We start from the raw sequence: 13,418 nt of genomic DNA, 5'->3' as shown, positions 1-13,418 counted from the left end.
TGTGTATTCTTGTTTTATTTATTAGCACACAGAATTGAGCTGTCTGGTCATACCATATTTGGGAACCTCAGAGATACCGCGAGAATATTCCTGAGACTTTATGCCTTCTAACTACGACTCCCACAATTCTTCGCTGAGTCCATTCGACACTAGCTTGGGTAATGTTTCGAGCCAGGCACCTCTGCTGTCACCCAGCACGAAGTGTTCACCGGTAAAACATGGAGGTGACAGCTGCACGCCGTTCGTTTCTTTGCGACATCGGTGAGCATTGTAAATAGTTTTCACTATGAACAGCTTGCATACCTAAAATGTCTGCTGCTTTAAGAATGTCAAGAATGGCCGTCGATGTTGTCGACGTCTAATCTCATTAAGTCGTGCTCGTGCCCTGCTCGTGACACTGAGTGATTTGGTGGTCTGAACCGGCGAGAAGCAGCCGACACATGACAAGTGTCAACCATGACCGTAATGCACAGGCTACATGACACTTATTTTTATTTTTTATTTTTTTTTATAAAAAAAGCTAACTGTCAGGACAAACACATTTTAGGCCACCTTTAAAGTTGCTTCCAAAGAAATTGCTGAGAAACTAGGCCAAGTTCAACAGCTGTGTTTTCGGTAGCATAGTGTTGCAACATCCGAAAACGAAAAGTCGATCAGTATGACGTTATAACGTTTTCACATCACAACACACATACTTCCACATTATAACAAGGTGTTAAGGTTATTACGAAATACTAGTGTATCATTTTTAGAACTTCTGGTTATATATTATTTTTAACCTGATAACTTGCACATTAAAGCACCATGAGTTTTATGTTATACGTTTGGATAAAATGTGAAGTTTATCGTTGAAAACACAAGAGATTGTTCGAACAAAATGTTTGTTTGTAATTTATATTATTATTTTATAATTATTACTATTATTTAAATTAAAACTGGGGCAAAAGTAGAGTTAGGATTTCATATTAACGTGTCATCACATGCAGCGTTTTCAACAGTGTATAGATTTATATAGCATTTACATGTTGGAAACAAATACAAATGCCTAGATCTTCGGCAACTGGACTTTAGTTTTTTGAAGATGTCTCACCTCTGATCATAAGGACACTCCTGCACAGGGTTTAAAAGCCTGCAACTCTCCTCCAGTTAGTTAGAACTGAAGAATCCTCATGGGTGAGAGGTAAAACATCTTCTAAAAACAGAAACAAGTCCAGTTGCCTACGATATAGCACTTAGTTACCATGACTGGATTACTGAGAACCTTCATCAACAGCTTTATAAAAAGCTTTTTAAACTTGGAGATATGTACGTAAGTACGTATAATAAAAATGTAGAAAAACTGAACAAAGCTTTCATTGTACCTGTTATGAAACAGCTGTTCATGTGTGACTGCCTCTATAAGGTTTCTGGGCAGACCGGACTGCCCTGCATGAAGCAGCGTCCCACGGCAGGGCTCTGCAGCTGAAACAGCTGCTAGAAAGTGGAGCATCGGTCAACATGGTGACAGTGGACAACATCACTCCGCTCCATGAGGCCTGCATACAGGCTCATCCAAACTGTGCCCGGTTGCTCTTGGAGGCTGGAGCCCAGGTAAGATACACCTCCATGGTCCAACCAGCATCTATGGAGGACAAAACCTGACTTGTATAGATATGAACAAATAAAATGCTCAAATAACCTGGGACAGGTATGGCCATTATTATAGTAAGTATTATATCTACCCACTTTTCACGTGGTGACAGGTCCTTGTAAGCGTGACATGTGCAACTAATATGCTGACAGTAATCTAAAATCTAAAATTGTGCGGAAAAAAATAAAACGAGTATCGTCTCCCTGGTTATTTCAGGTGGATGTACGGACAATCCATGGCAGCACTCCTCTGTGTCATGCTTGTGCTTCTGGCAGCCTGGAGTGTGCCAAGCTGCTTTTACAGTATGGAGCCAAAGTCAACCCATCCCTCACAGCTCTCACCGCCTCACCACTCCACGAGGCCTGCATAAAAGGTAAACCTTCAGCAGCAGTAAGACGGGGTCCAACCAATCATACCCTGTCTGCATTCCCCAGTAAAACTGTACATTCCTTTTCAGGTAATGTTGAAATAGTGAAGCTGATGATAGCCAGCGGTGCCCAGCTGGAGGCGTATGATGTCCACTTTGGTCCACCCATCCACATTGCATGTGCTAAAGGACACGTGGACTGTGTCAAGGAGTTGCTAAATGCAGGTCAGCAAGAAGACTGCAGGTATATAACTTAAAATGTACACCTCCTCCATGCAGGTGTAAAGCCCAATTAATGGTGGGGCAGTGATTGACAAAAATATTTTTGACAGAAAAAGGTATCACCAGTACTATTTTATCCTTCATTGTGATTGGCAGTCACATAGCATACCAAATATCCTCAAATTATTCCAGCTGTAATAAATCCATGAATCCAAACAAAAGGCCTAACCTCATCTCAACTTCCTACAGGTGCCAATGTGAATTCTGTCAAGTTCCATGAGACAGCTTTGCACCATGCTGCACGAGTTAGCATGGTGGACATGATCGAGCTATTGGTGGAGTTTGGAGCCAATGTGTACGCCAGTGACAACCTGGGAAGAAAGCCTGTAGACTACACAACACCTGCGTCTCCCCCTCACACCTGCCTCATATTTTATGAAAGTGAGTTCATGCACTGCCTCAGAGAGCAATTAGCAATTTCTTCCTTTGCTTTTGAGTCATTATATATATATATATATTAAAAAAACATCTTCTTCTCTGCAGGTAATCCTCTGAGCCTGCAGCAGCTTTGTCGGGTCACAGTAAGGATGATGCTTGGTACCAGAGCGTCAGAGGTCATAGGTCAGCTGGACATATCACACCGCATCTACAACTACCTCCAGTACTGTGATCATGCCACATCACTAAAGTGATACATGAATGGATTACTGTGTGAGAGACTGTTGTTTGATATTAAATGCAATCTCTCTCAAAAGAAGCAACATCGACACCATGACTGCTTATAATTTATAATATCTTAGGTGACCTACCATATTTCTTGAATTCATGTCATGAAACTCAGGATCTGATTCATTATTGCTACTTAGATAGTGTATAGGTCCTTGTATTGCAATATAATGTTGTGTATTATGAACATTTATGTGTCGTGATGTAGAATAAATATGTATTGCGTTTATTACGGAGCCTGAAATAACCTGTTTGGTATAAATACTACGAATCCCAGCATGCGCTTCGAGTTCCAGGTATATCACGTGACTCGAGCCGCATGTAAACATTACCAGGACGCGGCTGTTTACGAACATCTCGTGTCGCCGTTTTCTGCGTTAACGTCGCTAATTCTGCGCGGAGGAGACCGACAGAGGATGGAAATTGAAAATGCTCGGCCGTATTTCTTTGGAGACATCGGTGAGTATGAAGTAACGGCCGAGTAGACGTCACGGCCGTTGAGACTGTCGCGTTTTGGGATCATGACCCAGTTTTGACGTCGGCGTCATGTGTGGTAGAACTGTCAACAGGCAAGCTAATAAGCTAGCAACAGCATTCCTGGCATGTGTATCCCATAGCCTGTAGCTAGCTGTTTGCTAACAACTGTATGCCAATCATTTTACGTCCTGTTATTGCTTCTTATTTTCTTCTGCCTTTGTACGTTAGTGTAGAAGGCGTGTGTAAATAGATTCTGAATAATAACTCATATTAAAACCTCGGTTAATGTGTTAAGATCAAAATAAACATGTGCTTTTGCTGACAACCTGTACAGCACAACACCCTCGACATCCAGTATGTTTATGTCAATTTGTGAATTGAGGTGAACAGTTGTATTTGCACATACAGTTGATATATTGTTATCAAGAACTGTGTGAAGTGTACACACTCTACTTACAATCTCGCTTTCGATCTCAGTATTGTATTAGACATTTACCAGGAATTGTATCATTTAATGCTTCTTGCTGTCAGTCTTATTTTTCTAGGATGTCATAGTGAATAGATGAGGATGATAATAATAATAATGGCAATAATATACTGTAGTTTGTACAATATGATAGGCAACTTACGCACTTGAGTAAGCTGCACTTAGTTACCTTCCATCACTGGTTATTCCAACATTTGACTGTAAGATTTTCACTTTTACTGCAAATGTGTATCGGTTCCAAATAGCAGCTATCCGTCTCCTTGATTACTAATAATCAGCAAAAGAAACAAACATATCAGTCGATCCCTAATTAACACTCTGTACTACTACAGTAGATTAGTTAATGCCCATCTGTACACATCTGTTGTATTGTGGTCCCCTGCAGGCTGCTGGGCAGAGAGAACGGAGGTGCACAAGGCAGCGTCCCTCGGCCAAACCTCCCAACTGCAGCGCCTCATCCAAAGCGGAGCTTCAGTCAATGTTGTAGCGGTGGACTCCATCACACCGCTGCATGAGGCCTGCCTCCGCGGACAGGCCCAGTGTGTTAGGCTGCTGCTGGATGCTGGAGCCCAGGTAAACCAGGCCGAATGACAGGTGTCTGACTGCAATATCATGGGTGACTTTAATGGAAATTGGCTAGCTTTTTGATAGACCCACAAACTTATCTATCCATCTTGATATTCTTGAGTAAAATCATATGTTGATGTGATGCATCTCAGGTGGATGCAAGGAACGTAGACGGGAGCACCCCGCTATGTGATGCCTGTTCGGCAGGTAGTATAGAGTGTGTGAGGCTCCTTCTGGATCACGGTGCTACAGTCAACTCTGCCCTCACCTCCCGCACAGCCTCGCCCCTCCATGAAGCCTGTATGGGAGGTGAGTGCCTCAGCTCTCTTAACACGTTTTAGCTTCAATGGAGTCGATAACCCACCTGTGAATAAACTTCCATGACAATATTTTCTTGTCATGTTTCAGGAAGCTCAGACTGTGTGAAGCTCCTGATTGCCATGGATGCTTGTTTGGAGGCGTACGACATTTACTACGGGACCCCGCTGCATGTGGCTTGTTCAAAGGAACACACGGACTGTGTGAAAGTGCTGCTCAATGCAGGTGAGCGTCAATGCAAAGACGGGATCGGGAAATAAGTGCTCTCGGTTTATATAGGTTGGGATTTAAATGGTATGAGATGGCTGCCGAGTTTGGGTGTTTGGATACCAGTGGGGTGTCACTTGAGGACGTGTTAGCTGGCCTGTAATGATACCCCCTGCAACCTTAGATGAACCTGTGGCACCAGACACCAAGTTTACATGCGTCCATACCGACGGTTTTGCATGTTTTAGCCTATTAGTTGATTTCACCAGTGACCATTTAACAAGGAAGTTTGTTTAGATTGATTTCCTACATTCTGTGTTGCCACTATTTTCATTTTTTTCAAATCCATTTGAAAATCAACCAGCAGGGAGTTGAAATGTGAATGAGATAGGTAAAGTGACTGCTGTATTATTTTGGCAAAATTGTGTCCTGATGCATGGACTTCTTGTAAATTCTTCCTTTTTAGATATATATATATATTTTTGTTGATGTTTCTGATACCAAAAATCCCAGAACCAACCACATTCCTATTCTTATTTTCATGATAGCATTGTTTACGGATTGTTTGTGTAAGAGCCAAAATTCACTACAAAGTGAGACTAGTGTTTAGTGAGTTGTTATGAAATGTGCATAGTTGCAGAGGAATGTGATTTGACATGCTCCTTCATTAAATAATTTTCTGTATTACATATTCTGCTGGCAGGCCCAAATTAAGCAATATTACACGACAGGATGTGCTTTAACTGCTTTAACTTCAGCGCCTTGGTCCTAACCGCATCACTGTTGTGCCACAAATGATGTTCAAGCTCACCCTTAAGTGTCGTGTCACTAGACTCCTATGTAATGAAACCTAGTTTAATGCTCTTGCAGGTAGGTTAACCCTTAGGAACGACTTAGCAACAGAGACGACTTCTAGTTTCATTTAAGTCAGCCGTCAGCAGTTTCCTAGAGATCGTGGAATTTCCCCATCTGAATTAATACCACATATTAATACAAAAAAGGCTCAGCAAGCACAGTTTTATTATAACTAAGACTACCAGGCCTACATCCAAAGACTACACATGTGTTAAGCTAGCTAGTAGCGCCATGCACTCTGCTTACTGGCACAGCGGATGGAGGGTTCAGGAACTTCATGTAAAATAAAGACAGAACAGTCTCAGTGTGATACAAACATTTTATAACTCCAGAGTTCTGTAAAGGCGATTTGTGTATCGCAAAAAGACAGATGCGTTCATTTCTAAAACCTACACCATGTTTTATTCCCCTAAAGCCCATATTTGTTGGCATTAAGCCTTACAAAAAACAATTTGTGTTGCACACAAGGAAGGCATGCCCCTGCATTAACAGGGTGGTCTAACATCAACCTAACATCACCATAAATTATATTAGTTGATAAAAAAAACATAAAGCGCAAAAAAACAGACTAATTCATCAAATTCTATGTGTAACTTATATAAGTATATTGGAGAACTTGGCTATTTCAGTTGCAAGTTCAAGTTCTGAGATTGTTTTTCAAAGTTTATAATTATTTAATAAATTGTTACTTCACCTTGTGTTCACCTTGTGCACCTTTTAGTGCTGAATAAGGTGTGCTTTCATACTAATTTAAGCACAATGGAACTACTTGTTGTATAATGTGTATTATATTAATCCACTGCTGAGAAAAGTCCCAACTTGCACTGTTTTTCTCCTGTAGTATCAGCCGTTTTAGGATATTACTGAGGCTATTTTAAAAAGAAAATCAACAGTTAACGTTAATGTAAATTTCCTTTCTAGGTGCTAAAGTGAATGCTGCCAGACTCCACGAGACTCCGCTGCACCACGCTGCTAAGAACATGCAGGTTGAGATGATAGAGATACTGCTGGAGTTCGGGGCCAACATTTACGCCAGAGATCAGCACGACAGGAAACCTGTCGATTACACCCCCCCAGGCTCTCCCTCTGCAGTCTGCCTACAGTATTATGAGGGTAAGTCACTCTCAAAAATAAGGGCTGCGTGGAAAACCAACATTACAAATCACATTTAGATCACCCGGATTGTGTAGTGCCAACGCAGCACCAGCAGATGGCAACCCAGGATCGTATTTCACTTCCAGGAAGGCTCAGACAGATGACACTTGTTGTTTACCATGATGCTGATATGTAATATGCATCCAGTCCGGAAGCCATTGCATCTAACTCTTAGTTTTTTCCATCTGTAGCCAGTCCCATGAGTCTGCAGCAGCTCAGCAGGTTGGCAGTGAGGAAGAAGCTGGGCACCAGAGCACTGAAGGCCATAGGTCAACTGGACATACCAAAACTCCTAATTAGCTACCTCTGCTATCAGTGAGTGCCACATGGAGCCAGGAGCTGGATCAGCGCTCATAAAGACCGAAGACTCACAGAGCTGTTGCGCAATTCTGAAAAGAGCACAGCAAAGGTGCCACTGCATTAGATATGATTATAATAGACACGCAGTTTAGTCCCAAGCACAGTTTTGAACCTTCACCTCAGGTCTTGCAAGAGCGGGGTTAAGACAGGCAATTTTATATCACACTAATATATCAGGCAACAGTCATTGTTATATAAATGTAATGTTGAATTAAGAAAATGCTTTAATCAGGGTTCGTACGGGTGCTTGAAATCCTTGAAAGTACTTGAATTTCAATGTTGTGTTTTCAAGGTCTGAAAAGTGCTTGGATTTTAGTTTAAGTGCTTGACATTATAACTCTGTGTCTTTCACAAAATTTGGATCAGACTGGATAATTAATTTCTGAAGTTTTTGCTATTATGAAACATAATTTTAGATGTTTACAGCATAATACAATGTACTTTATTGTGATAAAAAGTGAAGAAAAAATAATGAGTTTATATATTCCTGTAGAAAAGTATTTTACCCAAGCAATAAGGTGCTGGAAAATCTTTAAAATGACCCTTAAAAGTGCTTGAAAAGTGCTTGAATTTGACCTTGAAAAATGTGTACGAACCCTGTTTAATATAACCATTGTTCTTTTAAAATCTAAGCGTTCAGGTATCAAATGTGAATGATGCCGTCTGCTGTGAATTTACAGTATAACTTTCCAGGGAGACTGAGGTAAAGCTCCCACGGTGGGAACGGTATTACCTGATCAAGACCAGTGAACACATTTCTACTGCTGCATGGTGTATACTGTCATATCGCCCTAGTGTGGGATGGTCTGGACCTTATTTTGACAATGTTCTGATTTATGTGCATGCACAAGAAAGATCACTACCTGAACCTGATGTAAAGAGGTTGTTTCATACAGTAACGACAAAAACATTTTTGTTGAAATGGCAAACACCTTACCGTTAACACCCCGTGAACACTTTGAGTGATTATTGGCTATCGGCAAAGTCAAGAGTACCTTACCTATGGCCTACTTGGGACAATATTCTGGTATTATTACGCCTGGGGCTTGTACTTACATGTTACGGTGTGTAAAAGATTAATACGCAACACAAGATTTGAAATGGTTTCGGTAGATCAACCCAGAAATGGCTGCAATGTAATCCTTTAGGGCGACTCAAACAGTGCCTGTTTCTGCAGGCACAGGCTGTGACATGCTGAGTTTGTTGAATTCCCTTTTGAAAATGGGAATTCATACTTATTTTTATATAGTGCATGAAAACCTACTGGTTGAATTTTGACAGTTAACTTTGCTGACAGGAAATGATAATCCTAGCATAATAGCATCTTCTTTCTAGACAAAAGCTGCTATCACCACTTTAGTCTCGTCTCTATAAACTACCCCAGTGGCTTGGCTTGGCTTGGTAAACGTGAGCACTGTGCGAAGGATATTTTTGTCGGCCAGGGTTTGTTGATGCCAATGGAGGTGCCACTGTGTAATCTTAACTATAAATTGCAGCTATAAAAGTCTTAAATAGCACGTAATGTTTGGTATTTAAAGAAATATCAGTGTAACTCGCACTACAAGAGAGCACCAGGCTTCTAATTTTAAGAGATGTTTTAAATGAGTGTTTATTAAACTAGAGAACAAGTGTCAGGGCCCAGGGAGAGGAAGAGGACAAATGGCATGGTGTTGTTCTTTTTGTCAACTTAAGGTCACAGGATTGAATCCTGGATTTGCTGGGAGTGTTCATGCAAGTCACTTAACTCGCAGGTGTTCTGTAAATGCTGAGCAGCAGTTCAATATGTGCAGGAAGGCATTGCTCAGTCTACATTCCCTGCATTACTAAAGGTTGTATATCGATTTAAGGTAACATCCAGAGGAATAGCTAGCAGCGTTGTTGTCACAGCAGCACTCGGAGTCGACACTCTCCAGATGCTGCTTGGCATCATCTCAGATTCCTGTGATCCAAACCCCCCGTGCCCGGCGACAGCCTTTGTTTGATACAGACACTAAAGTTTGAAGGAAGCGTTCATTCTGGCTGCCTATTTATAGCTTTTGTCTGTTGCCCCATTAAATCTGCTTATAGAGACGACTTAGAGAGCTCAGCGAGGCGTCAGTATTTTTAGAAGGCGGTGCAGGAAGTTGTTTATGAATTCCATAAAGTGCTTCTAAGTAGACGTGACCTGTTTTGGAAGTTGCATAACCTTTGTTCATCTGTTGAGGTTGAGTCAGGCCAAACACTCACTCTGAATTTGTAGTTTGAGGCTGAACATAGTCTTACTTTTGACAGCAGGACATTGCAGGGTAAGTCAAAGACGTGGCCACACATTACAAGATGAAAAGCCATGAAGGCTTTTATTCAGGTGTGTCTGTTTCTCCTCAAACCAAGACATAAATCGGATGGATTAGTTGCATTTTCTCCTCCTTCTTGTTGTTCTTCTTCTTCTCTGTTTTCATGACCGGCGATCTTTACTTAAGTTGTCACCTCCGTCGAGACAGGACGTCTTCGCACAGGAACACGCATTCCATTTTTGACAGGAAACTTAGTTTGAAGTAATTGAGGACAGAATGTATTATAAAAAGCACAATCTGTTCACCAGCTTCCACCACATTTATCACAGGCGCTTTTACATAGTTGAGTTGGAGCTGACAGCTCGGTAACTAACAGCTTTGCTCCGTTTCCTGAGGTAATCCAACAATTAAGCACATAAAGGCCACATTATTGCCTGCTTTGCCACTTAACGTTGACCTGCACATATACCTACTGGGCAGGTTTGTGAGGGTTCTTGTCTTAATTGCTTCACAAGTGATTCCCTGCTTAGTTAAGGCACCTCTTAAAGGGACATTTAGCTCCAAAAGCAAACCTTTACTTACCTGTAATGCTGTTTATCCATCTAGACGTTTTGAGCTCCAGTTTTGGAGAAAACGGCTTTAGAGATGTCTGTCCTCTCTCCAATGTAATGGGACTAGATGGCACTCGGCTTGTGGTGCTTAAAGGGCCAACAAACATGTTTTTAAACAGAAGTCTCTTTTCAGAAATCATGACTTGGTTACTCAAGATAATCAACAGACCTTTTGTTTGAGTAGTTTCATGTAGGAATGTGGTGTTGAATACAGCGTTTCACAAAGTCAATACAGTCTCTCCAATAGAAGCAGCCTTCATTATCTACTGTTTACTGGATTTGTAAAATTTGCCATGTTAGCTGTCAATATGACATATTCTTGAATTGTAAGTGCTGTATCGTAGGCAACTGGACTTGTTTCAGTTTCTTGAAGACATTGACCTCTCATCCAAGAGGCTTCTTCTGTTCTAATTAACTAGAGGGGAGTTGCAGGATTTTAAACCATGTGTGGGAGTGTCCTCACAGAGTCATCAGGGCCAGTTGTGGGTCACTTACCCAACCAGCCTTCATGTGGGTCTTTAGGCCTAGGCGAGCCCAGATGTGAATGGTTGTTAAGCTGTCTGGGGAGGGAACTCAGTACTGCATAGAGTTAAGCCTGATTTATGCTTCTGCGTCGCGGCGACGGCGTAGCTACGTCGTCGACGCAGACCCCTACGCGGATCCTACGCCGTAGCCTGACGTGCGCCTCCAAAAAATCCTGACTATGTGTCACGTCGACGCGTCGAGACACGAACGGCAAGGACTCTGATTGGTCCGCTCAGAACGTGATTTCCGGAAGTTGCTTTTCCGGTCAACAGTATAACAACACCGCCACCGCATTTGTTGTTCAATATCCACGAGCTCTATCTCCAAAAACACCCGCTCCATCTCAGTTGCCATTGTTTACTGTCTGACCGGAAGAAAACCAAGGAATCCGATATGAACCCCCCGAAACCAAACAAAGACACAGCCACACCCCCCTAGCCGCTTGGCGGAGCAACGCGTTCTCTTGACGCAGAACTACGAATGCTCAATGACGACGTAGGGACGACGATGTAGCTACGCCGTCGCCGCGACGCAGAAGCATAAACCAGGCTTAAGCCCACAGGAGTGCTAACTCCTCAAGTCAAGACTCTCCAAACAGCTTAACAACCATTCATACCTACGTTCATCTAGCCCTAGTAACCCACATGAAGGCGGGTTGGATCAAACACCCACAAGTGGCCCTAACGACTCTGTAAGGACACTCCCACACACTCCCGCATGGAGCCTGCAACTCCCCTCCAGTTAGTTAGAAGAAGCCTCTTGGATGAGAGGTGAAACAAGGCCAGTTGCTGACAGTATACCACCTAGAATGAACTGCACTAAACAGCAGTGCTGATCTCTGGTGTAAATGTTGGCCTCGAACTCCACCATGATCTCTATCAGTCTTGTGCAGTCTGGCAGCATTCACCTAAAGGGGCAACATCTCCAAAATTCTGCAGTTCACACTAAAACAATCTAGATAGATAAAAAATGTTTGTTGGCCTTTGGGCTACATGCTGATTGTAGCACCCTGCGTATTGATTATCTTATATAAATATCGTATATACTTCTTGTGGTCAGAAAATGTGGCTCTCTTTACGTTCTAATATCCCTTTCTTGCTTTCCCTTTTCCCCTTTCAGTCATAACACACCATCCACGTGCTTTACTGACATCACCCTTAAGGATTTTTGGCTGATTAAGTTCACAACTTCCAAACTTTTCAGTTCTATCTGGGGCTGCCAGCAGGAACTCTTACCTTGCGCAGCTTTCACACACAAGAGGCCATGGGTCGGCATTTATGGAGGTCTGCACCGGTGTGTTTACTGTTTGTCGGACTGATCTTTGCAAGGCTTTCAAAAGCAATATTTTATGCTTTCAGACCCTCATCCAAATCTCTCGGTTCACTCCCCTCCCTTGGCTCTTTCCCTAAACGTGCCCGGGCTGCACGATGCTGGCCTGAATGTGGAGCTTGTCTGCTGCACTCCATAAATATGCCAGCTCTCGCAGTTTGTTTAATCAAAAATCTGAATTCCTAAAAGTTGATCTTCCATCACTGGAAGATATTTTGACTAGTTTTCATGCTACAAAAATGCTGTCTAAATGATTAATAATAATCCTAAGCCTGAGTTATCCTGAAGCACAGATTTCTCCCTCTTCCCATGGAGTGCTCCCTTTAAGACTTGTCAACAGGCTTTTTCTACTTTTGGCTTAAAATAACCGCCACAAAACATGCTTGGGTTCAAAGTAGTTTAAATCTGCAGAAGGGACTGGAAAAAGCGGAGGAGAGGAGGGCAGGCATGCAGGGAATGTCCAGTTATCTAAGATGAGAAATGGTCCTCGTTCCATAATAGGAATGTTGAAGCTCAGGTTGATGGTTGGATGTGAAACTTTCCTGCTCAAAGTCCACTGATATATCTGTTGAAGGTGCTACAAAAAGCTGATCATCCCACAAATATGAATGTGACAAATGTTAATTTAATGAATAAATTGTTCTATCGACAAGTTTGTGTCTGATGTTTTTGCATGACTCTTTTTATGTCCTGGCTGGACTCTAGGTCCTCATATCAAAAAGCACAACGTTGCTTTGTCTTCAACATTTCCTTTAAGGTGTTATTGATAACATTCAGCCATTAGATGTGGCATTTGATTACCCCCCCCCCCTTAGATAGCAGCCACTACACCGCTGTTGTTTGAATCATTTGTAGTTGCCAGTTTGTTGTGCAAGTTAACGTTACTAATTCTAGCTAGCACATGTTAACATTCTAATGCTAGCTAGCTAATGTGAGGGCAGTAAAGTATACAAACTGGCAACTACCAAGACTTAATTGCTGATGAGAGGTGATACCAACGCGATACCATTGATACTTTGGGCTCACAAACCTTATCAGAATTGACAACTTACTACAAGCTTTGTAGATTATTATTATTATTACTTTTATTATCATTTAAAGAAATGATTTGTCTACATTGAAAATGTTATCAATATGACATTTAACTTCATTGGTTCTACCGCAGGCATCATTTTGAGGAGGCAACCTTTTAAAGTCCTAAACTACAAAGATGATGTGTGTAATGATGCAACATGTTACCAAAAATACACAACATAGAACTTGGATGCTATTCTTTTAAACTCAGTTTTATATATATATTTTTTTTAAT

General features: G+C 41.8%; 2 protein-coding genes across 3 annotated transcripts; both read left to right on the top strand.

Annotated features, from left to right (window-relative positions):
• Positions 1-12: 12 nt before the first annotated feature.
• Positions 13-3,184, top strand: asb13a.1 (ankyrin repeat and SOCS box containing 13a, tandem duplicate 1). 2 transcript variants are annotated; one of them, XM_030439305.1, is made up of 6 exons: positions 35-261; positions 1,403-1,590; positions 1,847-2,003; positions 2,088-2,222; positions 2,469-2,660; positions 2,763-3,174. In XM_030439305.1, exons 1-6 carry the CDS (start codon positions 219-221, stop codon positions 2,909-2,911), a joined length of 864 nt encoding a protein of 287 aa, XP_030295165.1. In that variant the 5' UTR covers positions 35-218; the 3' UTR covers positions 2,912-3,174. The 2 variants fall into 2 exon arrangements, with proteins under 2 accessions (XP_030295164.1, XP_030295165.1); XM_030439304.1 differs by having other exon boundaries at positions 13-261; positions 1,847-2,222; positions 2,763-3,184.
• Positions 3,185-3,201: 17 nt separating this feature from the next.
• On the top strand, positions 3,202-12,761 carry LOC115595161 (ankyrin repeat and SOCS box protein 13-like). The gene is made up of 7 exons (XM_030439303.1): positions 3,202-3,404; positions 4,295-4,482; positions 4,629-4,785; positions 4,885-5,019; positions 6,778-6,969; positions 7,203-7,594; positions 7,972-12,761. Exons 1-6 carry the CDS (start codon positions 3,224-3,226, stop codon positions 7,328-7,330), a joined length of 981 nt encoding a protein of 326 aa, XP_030295163.1. The 5' UTR covers positions 3,202-3,223; the 3' UTR covers positions 7,331-7,594; positions 7,972-12,761.
• The last annotated feature ends 657 nt before the right edge of the window (positions 12,762-13,418 follow it).

This window comes from Sparus aurata, chromosome 14 (genome assembly GCF_900880675.1).
Source record: "Sparus aurata chromosome 14, fSpaAur1.1, whole genome shotgun sequence".
Classification (NCBI taxonomy): Eukaryota; Metazoa; Chordata; class Actinopteri; order Spariformes; family Sparidae; genus Sparus; species Sparus aurata.
Note: the sequence above shows the minus strand (reverse complement) of the source record. Positions and strands in the feature narration are given on the sequence as shown.